General features: G+C 47.4%; 1 protein-coding gene across 1 annotated transcript; it reads right to left on the bottom strand.

The window, feature by feature from the left end:
• Positions 1–535: 535 nt before the first annotated feature.
• LOC146677413 (uncharacterized) lies at positions 536–9941 on the bottom strand. The gene is made up of 2 exons (XM_085421781.1): positions 9546–9941; positions 536–9093 (listed from the first exon to the last, which is right to left on the bottom strand). The coding sequence occupies exon 2, from the start codon at positions 9012–9014 to the stop codon at positions 1017–1019; it is 7998 nt and encodes a 2665-aa protein (XP_085277907.1). The 5' UTR covers positions 9015–9093; positions 9546–9941; the 3' UTR covers positions 536–1016.
• Positions 9942–11229: the final 1288 nt, after the last annotated feature.

The following is an 11229-nucleotide window of genomic DNA, read 5'->3' as shown; positions in this document are numbered from 1 at the left end:
AAGAGTCTGTAAAGCTGTAGTGGTCTGTGGCGCCCCCCAGTGGTCACAGTGTGATCTTACAAATTCAGACTGGGTACATTTTTTTGTTTTCTACGACTTACCAAAAATCATAGTGAGTTAATAATTTGTTTAAAAAATTTACACACTATAAGACCTTCTTAATCCAAATGAACACATTAATGGATCACTATCATATATAAAGGTTTATATAATCTGTTGTATCTTATGAGCTTAAGTGGTGTCCAAAGTTTCTGTGTTTTTTGGATCTCTTTAATTGTTTTTTAGACTATGAACTATCAAAATATATTTTAAATAAGTCTATATTTTTTAATGTTTCATCCTAAAACAAAGCACTTTAAAACGAAGCTACTGATATCAGGAAATAACCTGTGAATCAGATTGCTACGATGCGCGAAATTAAAGGTTGCATGACCAAAGATTTCCAGTATTTTAAAACAGCTTCAAGATAAAGGCTAAAGTATTGCATCAGAACAAAAAATACAAAGAAAGAAAGAAAAGAAAATTTTGTATGAGACATTTTATTGGCATTGATGTGTTGTTTTACAGCCATCGCGTGCACCAACTTAATCAAATTAAGAGAAACACAATCATAAAATAAATATGAGGTTCTTTTAAAACACTATTTCCAAGTTTGTTTTGTTTTTCGAGATATTTGTAGAGAAAATACACACCTCAATTTATCAATAAACTTATGGATTTATAGTGTCTGCACATTACTAGTGACTTTAGAGTACGACCTGATTATCCTACATACACATTTTTGTTAGTACTTTTAAAGAGCGCCTCAAACACAAGGCCTTCTTGTTTGCATTTTGAATACCCAAGAGTCATTTATTTGGCATAGCACATAGTAGCAAATAAAAAATAAAACAACCAAAGACTTGCTGTCTTCAGTTGCAATGTGAAAACATTACAGGCTAACATTGGACACTCCATTTATACATTGTATATTTTAAACCTAACAGGCTCCAGGAAGTCGGCCTCTACCCTCTATTTCAGGACCTTTTCCCCCCTGTTGGGGGTAAGTTGGGGGGATGTTTGTGGTAATAGTCTGGTGGGGTGGGATTGGGGCTTGTATTCATCCCTGTAGGGACATAATACATGCTCTCCAGGTAGCTGTGGTCCACTGAGGGATGATTCTGAGGCTCGGGCTTTGAACCCTGACCAGAGGGATTTCTGTAGCCGACCCCGGAGCCGCTTGGGTGCATTGTTGCTGCAGCTGATGCTTCGGGGTACCGGGGTGGCTGGGGCTGGGCTGGGGGAGCAGGAGCTGCATAGGGCATGTACTGTGGAGCAGGGGCGTACATGCTGGGGTTAGGGAGGGGTGGGTAGGGGGCTGCGGAGGGCGGATACAGGCCTGAATGTGATATTGTTTGCTGTGGGATGAGCACTTCCACATATTGGCCAGTCTCTGGGTCAAACAGCATCTTCCTCAGAGGCTGAACAGGCACCTCAATATAAAAGTACTTCCCTGTTTCAGGATCCAGGAGCACTCTGCGAGGCGTCTGCCCATAGCTGCTTTCTGAGTACAAACTGGAGCTGTCACCCCCGTATTCAGAGCCATAGGAAGGCCCTGCCATGCTTTGAGTGCCACATAGAAACTGAGGATCCATAGAGGGAAGGCCAGGGGAGTGGTTGTGGCTGGGATCGCTGTAAGGAGCCCCAGTTATCAGCCCCGGTGGCTGCTGGTGGGGGGATCTGTGCACAGGAGGCCGTCGAGGGTCAATGTGCTGGGGTGGGGGCAACGAGCGGTCCACAGAGCAGGCCTGCATGAGTGAGGGGTGAGGAGCGCAGGGAGCAGGCTGGTGGAGAGGCTGGTATATTGTTGGCTGCTGGCTTGGACCAAAAGGGTTTGATTTGGGAGAGCCTGGCTGGTAGCTCATTGGCTGAGCATCGGGTCTGCACTGGTGGGGCCGAAGAGGAGGCTGTGCCACTGCGTATGGTAGAGCCTGGCCCGGAGAATGCGTGGGGGCCGGTGGGGTGAGGTTATGGGGACTTCGGTGATGGTGAGGAGGGTGGAGACCAATGTGAGTGGGGCAACCAGCTGTGCAGGGGCAGGCAGGAGGACGGGAGGAGGGTTGAAAGCGATTTGATCTCAAGGGTGTCAAATCCGGGAGCGTCAGTGGACTGAAGCTCTCTCGTTCATCATAGCTTGGAGGGTCATCAGAGGCATAAAAATGCAGGTCGTCGGTCCTCTGTGAGCGCTCACTGGAGAGAGATCTGTGGCATGGCTGGTGCGTATATCTTGGCAGTTGTGTTGTGGAAACAGCAGTGGGCTGTGTTGTATTGTTTGAAGTCAGTGGCACAGTTTGTTGTTGATGAAGGTTTGCTGCCCTGGGATACTGCAGCTGGCTGTCGCGATCCATAACAGCCGGCTGGCTTGGCTGGCTTGGCTTGCTGACTCCTGCTGAGGCGGGTGCGGTAGTTTGGCTTGCAATCGGGTCAGAAACCGAACCTGCAGCTGAGGTTACACTTGAGCTGGTGGCTGATGTTGGAACTGAGGTTAAAGCTTTTTGTGCACATCTGGCAGTCTGAGGAGAGGCAGCTGGTTGCTGCATCTGCCCTCTGTCACAAGTAGCCTCTGAGTCTGGAGGTTCTGCTGACTGGTTTGAGAGACTGGAGCTGGCAGTTGAAGTTGTTTTGCTGGGCGGAGGTTTGAGGCTGGACACCGCTGACACGGCTAGTTTTCTTGAATAATTAGATGTTGCTGTGGAGTCAGTGGAAATCTTCCTGTAGATTGTTGGCGAGCTCACTACAATCGTCTGAGTCCTCTCGTCACTTTGTGACTTTGCAGTCGATGTTGCTGCCGACGATCTATGTGCTTCATTTGATGTCACACCAAAATCTGCAGGTTTAAATTTGCAGTTCGGCTTTGGAGGCACGACTGGCTTTTGGGAATTTTTAGCTATGGATTTAACTTCAATGATTTGAGGCCTGCTGTTTCCACTAGAGTTTCCAGTAGAGCTTCCAGTAGAGCTTGTGGGAATGTCTTTTTTCTGTGGTTCTTTAGACATTGATTTCACCTGAATCGGCTGTGGTTTGAATCTCCTTATTGCAGGTGACCGCGGGGGGAAAGTGGGATCTAATCTCTTCACAGCTTCAAAATCTGACACGTCCCTCTGCTTGGTAGGGAGTGGGTCTTGTTCCTGAGAAAAACTCCTTAGTTTTGCAGTGTCTTTTTCTGCAGGATTTATGCTACCTCCCTCGTCTTCCCTGGTTTTTGTGGTTGCATCTGTGCTGTCAGACACTGCTGAGGGGACGGAAGTGGTAGATGAGGAGGAGAATGTCCTCTCTCTATGAGACTCATTCCAACCTCCGTCAGAAGGAGCAACGGTCTGAAGGGGGATCTCCAGAGAGTTCACATGCTTGCGGGGAACTCCTTTAACTCCAGATACATTCTGGCTGTCACCCACAACTGCTCCAATGTCAGCTTGGTAGCCTTTCTCCTTTAATAACATGGACACAGAGTGGCCACTAGTAGCAGGGGCACTACCAGGGGTAGTGGGCTTAGGTGAAATTGAAGCAGGCCTTGCTAGGATTGGGGTTTGGATCTCCATCTCCTGGGCGGGAGATGCAGATGTCCTGGTCTTGCTCGGTCCTTCCCTGATTAACACTACAGCAGTGGACACCTCTCTTTCCTTACTGGGCATTTTAGGGAGGTTTCCAAGCATGTGATGCTTCCTGTCTGTTCTTACAGCAGCAGGTTTATCCTCACTGTCTGGAACTTTGTGGATTTCTGGCAGCGTCTCTCGTGGTTCTGCTGTAATGTTTACACCAGGCTCACATGGTCTGGATATTTCAGTATCTGACGCTGTGTTGTTTGGTGCATTCAAAGACTGCAATTCTCTGCTCACATCGGTGATGGGCTTTGAAAAAACCTGGGATTTGTCACCTAGGTTCTCTGAGTCTTTTTTGACACGCGATGTTTTATTCTTGTCTTCTTTCAAGCAAACAGCTTTGTATTCTATTTGGATTGGCTGTGGACCAGACAGAGGCTTTCCTTTGCTGTGAGGTGGTGGAGATGGGGTTAACATTTTTGAGTCTTTTGCCTCCTCCTTCTCTTCCTCCGTCCTCTCCGCCATGAACTCCTCTGCTCTTTCCTCCCTCCTCTCCTCCCTCCTTATCCCTTGTCTTAAATCCATCTCCTCTGCTGCTATGGCCTCTTCTTTATGTTTTTCATCAGCAGTTTCTACACTTTCTTCAGCACTAGATGCTTTAAAGGACAGATTATAAGTATTCTTCACGAGCCGCCTCACATCTCTAACTTTGTGAAGCGGGCCTTTTGCTTTATTGTTCTCGTCTCCGTCTTCTTCTTCTGTTTTCTCATCCATGTTTTGTCTAAAAAATATATCTGGTGAAGTACTCTCAGATTTGCTTTCTGCTTCAGGTGTAAGACACACATTTAAAGAGGCTTTCTTTTTCCCCACAGCTTTCAGTTTGATCTCTTGCGTTTTAGACATGAAGGCGCCGTTGTCACCCTGTTGCAACTGTTTCGGTTCCTCCCGGCTTTCACACACGCCCCCTCTCATTGTTGGTCTGAACTGTGCGCTGTGGGCTGCGTCGGCAGAAGGAGTTTCTGTGGCATTTGCTGAGTCGTCACCCTCCCTTTTGTATGTTTTGCTGTAGTCTGCTTGTTGTTCTCCACTTCTGCGCTGCTTACTATCGAATGGCACCTTCAGTTCTGATCGCATTTCAGATCGCGACAGCACTGCATTCCTGCTTTGAGAATCGGCCTCTTCACTGTCAGTAAGGGAAAAGGTAACACTCCTGCAGCTGCTGGATGAGCTCGGCCTGTTACTAGGTCTCACACCAAAGCTTCTGGGTGGTTTAGCTTCATCCTTGGCGCTTGGTTCCCCTCTCATGGGAATACTCTCCGATGAAAGGCTATAATCCGATTGAAAACTGGAACTTAGGTCATGTATGTCTGGTCTTGGTGATTCTTTAAGTGGTGCCACTTGACTCTCAGCTGGTGGACTGCTCTTCTCAAATGTGGGGCTCAATCCTTCGCCTGCTTGTTCATCAGGTTGTTTATCAGCACTTTGCATCTTTTTGGACAACACATTCTTGATCAGGCAAGAAGCCATCTGAGTTTTCGTGCATGTTTCATCCATAGAAGCAGATTTCTGGAGTTGGGATTTTCTGACATTGGGAAGATGGGGCTCAGGGCTGTGGTCAGAGGGGTAGTGCTCGTGCATTGCTGCTGGTGTACTCTGTTGCCTCACAAACGTCCCTCTCGATTGACTTGCCTGGGAGTAGCTTTCCACCATGCTTGCTAGCCCAGGACTGCTATTTCCACTGCTTCCGTCTTGCTTCCCATCAGCATCATTCCTCTTTTTCAGCTGGATCTGTCTCTTTGGGACTCCTCTCCTCAGCTTCCTGGAGTCCTCCCTTTCCACAGCCACATCTACGCATTCAAAGCTGCCCAGTTCATAGCGCCTAGATGGATCTAAGCCATCTGAGAAGTATGCAGATGGTTGCTGGGAGGAGAGTTCATCATGGTCCAACTTTGGCACAGAACCTCTGAAGTCAGCATAGGCTTGCCAGGCAGTGCCGATCCCTGCCGGGCTCTCCTGGGTAGATGGCTGGGAGATGTTTGCGGATGAGTGGTGGCTTGAGTTGTACATGTCAAGGTAATCTATATCAGGGCTTGACAGGCTGCGGAAAGCCACATCTGTAAACCACTTCACCTCATCGTCTGCCTCATCAAGTTCACTCCCCATGCTGGAGCTGGAACTTCGGCCGGGCCTGTATGAGGCCGCATGTCCGGGAGCACTGCTCTTTGTTCGGGGTGCAGGAGGTTGAGGTCGTCTGCTGGCAGCACAACCCCTGGTGGCTTGTTGTGAAGCGAGTCTATGAACACTCTGTTGTTGCTGTAGCTGTCTTGTGGCAGACGAGCTCTCCAAATAGGAATGCGCTGTTGGCAACCCTTGTCGGGTCTCTCTGCTTGTGGGAGCTGCACCGCGACTCGCAGGTCCTTTTCTATTCCTGGCACTGAATGACAGCTCAACCTGTTCCCCTCTGTAACTGGTGTCCCCCTGCGACCCCTCCTCTTCCGTTTCAGGAACCTGCTCCTCCCTCTTCCTATTTCTTTCCATCTCCCTATCCTTTTGCCTCTCTCTGCCTCTCTGCCTCTCCTGCTCCAGTGGCATTCCCCTTTCCATTCCCAATTGCCTTCCTGGGCTGACCCAGTGGGCCTGGCTATTATTGTCGGGGCTTTCCCTATTTGTCACCGCCTTCTTTAAATTGCCTCTAGGTGAGGATGCGCCAACATGAGTGGGACTGCGGCTTCTGTTCTGCCACTGTCTGTATGGTTTCTCAGGAGCGATGATGTGGACAGGTGTAAACCTGGTGAGTGGCGGAGAGGGGGTCCGCCTTCTGTTTGCATGATGGGACATGTCCTCTGTGAACCTCTCTCTGTTTTCAGGCCTAACTTTGGTTAACAGCTGTCCTCCCGAGGTCTCAGATGTAGATTTTAAAGAGCTGCTACTGTCAGAAGTTGGGGAATGAGCAGCAAACAGAGGCTGCGCAGGTGAATTTGATTTAACCCCGTGAACAGGTGAGAGGTTTGGACTTCTCTTCTTGGGAACTAGAAGATTAGGAGAAGGACAGTTGATTTCAGAAGGGAGATTATTATCAGTGTCTTCTCTCTGAAAAAAGAGGGGATGAATATCTGTTTTTTCCTGAGGGGAAGAAGCTGCGCCTGATTTATCCTTTATATTTACTTCCTCTGGTGTTTCTTCTCTCTCTTCCCTTTGCAGTTTTAGAGGGCAATCTAACTTTCCCTCTGGTAAAATAGGTAAAGGAGGTAAAGGCAGAGGAGCTGGTGAACTGCCTTTGATTTCAGCAACCAAAGGTGGAGATTTGTCCCTTGTTACTGTCTCAAATGAGGGTGGCACACTCTCTTTTCTCAAATATGTGGGAGACTGTGTTTCTGCGATAACTGCTGAAGAAGAGTCCCTATCACTCAAAAGGGTATTTAATCCAAGGGGAGGGTTGCAGTCTGCAGAGAGGGTTGCTGGTGATAGCTGACACCTGTGCGGAGAGGCAGCAGGTGATGGATCTCTACTTTTGTGCTGAGGTGAAGGACTTTGAAATCTTGGTTCAGGTGAGGGAGTTTGATGATTTGGCTGAGGTGAAGGTGTTTGGTGCTTGGGATGATGTAGCAGAGTTTTTTCAGTCTCTGGGGCAGAGCTTGTGAAGCAGCCAATGGACTCTGCTATATCGTCTCTGCTTGTGGTGAGGCTCCTTTCTTCAGAGGGGATGGGTGTATTATCTGGCTCTGGGACGGGGAGATGAGAGAGTTCAGGAAATGGGGGACTGCTCCTGTCCTCGGGTTGAACAACAGAGTAAGAAATTCCTGTGATGTGAGGGGAGGAAGTGAGGCTTCTTGATGGGGATGTGTCGAAGAGAGGCTCCAGCAGAGGAGAAGCTGATACAGGTTGCTCTTTCCTGCCAACCTCAGGAGAGGATGCTGTAATCCTGATTTCAGGTGAGGGAGAAGTATATCTGTGCTCGATGGGAGAGCAGCTGTCTCTAAAAGCAGGTGAGGGAGATAAACTATAACTTACCACAGGGGAAGTCGCCTGTCTTATTTCTGGTGAGCGTTCAGGAGAGGGAGTTGTTGACCCAGGTCTGGTCAGAGAGGCAGCGCTGAGCAAGCCAGGTGAGGGAGCTGTGTTTCTGAAATCAGGTGAGACCGAACCCTCCACAAGTTCAGGGGATGATGCTTTTGAAATGACAGGTGAGGGAGGGGTGTATCGTGGGCCAGGAGTGGAAACAGAACTGCCTGCTTCCACTGATAACCTTTGGCTTTCAGGAGTAGCTGCTGTTTCTCTTTCTGCAGTAGAGGGACCTGATGTGTGGGGAGAATCTTTTATCTCAGGCGTAGAGCATCTGCTGAAGAGATCAGGTAAAGAGATCCTCCCTCTTAGGTCAGGGAAAGGAGATGAAGCCTGAGTGTCAGAGGAGGAGGACCTATGACTAAGCTCAGGGGAGTCCGGTGTTTCTCTTAAATTAGATAATAAATCTGTGGGTGAAGGTGAAGGGGATAAATGAGAGGTTCTTAATTCAAAGGCTGATTCTGTAAAATCCTGAGAAAAGTCTTTGGATGGGAGCTCAGCTGGACTGCTGTTTTGATTTAAGTTAGCAGCTTTTGGCTCAGGTGTGTCTTGTGCTACTCCAAACTCAGGTAAAAAATGAGGGTTCACCGATTCACAGCACGACTGGCTGATACAGTTTCTGGGTTCAAGAGAGGGACTTGGAGTTAGAGACTGATGTGACGGGCTGCTGTTGCTGTCTTTGAATGAAGGAGTTGTTCTTATTGGTTCAGGTTCTGAAAGCGTTTGTTTTGGATCAGGTGAGGACGATGAAGGCCTTTTTTCAGCTGAGGAGGAGGACAAAGATGATAGTCTTCTCTCTGGACTGAAGATACAGGGGCTGTTATGTTCAGGAGAAGGTGTCCTCTCACCAGTGCTGGGATTTTGGAAAGAAGGGCTTGCTGTGCTAAGCTGAGGTGCTGGTGATTGCCTTCTTGGTTGTGAATTTGCGCTGCTGTCCTCAGAAACTTCTGGATGACTAGAGCTCAGCCCTTTGGCCTCCAGAAGCCTCTGCAGTGGAGGACTGTAAAGCTTGTCTCTCGAATCTTCAAAGCCTTCCTCGCCTTCACTGGAGCCCTGTGCTGTGTGGTAAGAGCCAGAGGAATCGTTCAGCTCGTCCAACAGAGGTGACGCAGCAGCCGTCCCATCCACCTCCCTCTGGGAAGGGACAAAGGGCCCTACAGCGGGGCCGCTTGAGAGAGACGCCGACTCACAGTCGTCTCCGAAAATGTCACACAGGCAAGTGGTCTCGGAGATGGCGCTGCGCTGAGAAGGGATGTTGATAATGTCGAATATTTCAACGTGGTTGGGGGTGCCGTCACGATGGCAAAGGGAAAAGGTGCGGGGGGCACTACGCAGGAAGGAGTAGCTGTCCCCCTGGAGAGTCCAGCTGTCCATTGCTAGTCCACAAGCTCCAAATTCTCACTGTGGCCAGTCCAGTCTGCTCCTCTTGCCTGTTCTGGGCTCCGTTCCTGGACTAGAAATAAGATACAGTCATCTGCACATTGTGTAGCTCATTCATTTGTAGCACCAGTAATAGCTGATAAATATCTGTGAGAGGCAAAAGTATAGAAATTACAAATGTAGAACCTAGAATTGGATTGATTCCTTTTACTTAACTTCCCTAGAGTGAAATTATCTTTCGGTGCCCTAATGTTCTAATAATAACTCCATCTACAATACCTTTGTTATGTAACTTGTAATTAAACCAATACAGCAAGCTATATGAACATTTATTTTGACTCCAGATCTTTTTGTGCTACAGACTCAAAATCTCACAAGAAGAGATTTTGAATCTCACAAAGAGATTATCCTAGATACATAGAGTAACAATATTTAAATTAACTTTCACCAACACATATCCCTTATCCAAACTTTAGAAAAAGCCCTCTCCTTGTGCAAGTAGACAGAGAAAGGCTGATACTCTACCTTTAGCCACTGATGAAGACTTCCCAGGGACATTGAATTCTTCTTTGTTTGTGGTATCCGTCCCAAATCGGACAAACTACCCGTTCAATCCACAAAACACCCCAAGCTGACAAAACCTCTCTTCATAAGCTGAATCCAGGACTGAGAAGATCCGTCCAGCTCTGTCTGCCGGTGGCCCACTGACAGCACAGTGTCAGAGGCACTGCCATGTATCAGACTTGAATAGAAAAAGCAAAGAGGGGCATCTAACTCAGACATATTACATCTCCTGGACTGTATTTCTGCTCCTCCCTTCTGCACTGGCAACAGGGAAAGTGCTTACTGTATCTAATGTGGATCTCTTTTCTTTTGCAAACTGGGGTTTGGTTGGGCACAGACTTTCCTGTGTGAGCTGGGATGGGGTGCGGCACAGGGGTGGGTGGGTGTATAGTTAGCAGCAGGTGCTGATCCAGCCAGGACGGATGAGTGCGCCTGGAATCTGACACTTATAGCCAGCTCAGTCACAGGGCTCCTCTATATATAGACCAATACTATCGGGGCCAGATAGCCATAGTCATTTCACTGTGTGCTGGAGGAGAAAAAAAAGGGAAAAGTGGAATTTGAAGTACAGCACACACATTGTCCAGGTGTTAAATACATGCAACTTAACTTACACCTTTGCTTATCTGTGTGTATCTGGGGAAAAGTGCTGAATTGCATTTTTGCGGCATGCAACAATTAAAGGTCTTAAACTTTCTACATCCTGCTGTTTTCCCCTAATAATATTGTTAAATATTAAGAGCCATGATTTTCGTAGCCTATGAACATCCTTAGCTTTAATTAAACATTCATGAGTGCCCATCAATCAAATGCATGTAAAGTGTTAAGCCAAACCTACCAAACAAAAAGGGGTCATGTCATTTTACTGTTCTTATTACTGTTGCTACAACTGTATTGCCCAATGAGTCTCAGGTTGCCTAAACATGTTGGTTGGTAGTGAGTGTGGATAAGCCCTCTGTCCCATACCTAATACCTCATAAGATTATCATTCAATCTCAGTCATTAAGTCATCCGTAGGAAGTGGAAAATGTTTGAGCACACAGGACTGTGATTATGTTTGTACAGTGGAACGTTAATGACAGGTTTTGTGTATGGTATTGTAATTTCCACTAAGCCTATTCTATTGTATTAAGCGACACACATTGCTAAATTAAATTTTATGGTTGACTGTGGAATTTGGAGTCACTGACCTCTGTGGAGCTGTTTACTGTGGCTCTAATCACAAAATATAAATACAGATATATGCTTTTTTTCCAACAGTCATTGCGAAGATATCATGTGATTTTATGTGCAATGGGTTGCTGTAAAAAACAAACAAAACAAAACTGGGAATATCACTAGGGAAATGTGTAAAATATGGCTGTTCAGACCCATAAAGTATAAACCGCTGGACAGAAATGCATGCATACTTGCATCAATGCGTAAGGGTGCACTGGGTGTGAGATAAAGGGTAAAGGAGGGCTGATAAATTTGAACCTCTGCGGTTATGGCAGTGCAGCAGACTGGAGGAGGACTCAGAGGGAAAGAATGATGAGCACCTCGGCAATGGGGAGCTTTGGTCTACATCACTGATAGATTAGTCACGCCACACTGCTCAAGTCCAAAGACCTCACCCACCCTTGCCCTCATAAGTTGGGCATGAACA

This window comes from Rhamphochromis longiceps, linkage group LG2 (genome assembly GCF_057381845.1).
Source record: "Rhamphochromis longiceps isolate RC_006_pf linkage group LG2, R_longiceps_female_GT1.1, whole genome shotgun sequence".
Taxonomy (NCBI): domain Eukaryota; kingdom Metazoa; phylum Chordata; class Actinopteri; order Cichliformes; family Cichlidae; genus Rhamphochromis; species Rhamphochromis longiceps.
The sequence above is the reverse complement of the archived record's forward strand: the minus strand, read 5'-3'. Positions and strand labels throughout refer to the sequence as shown.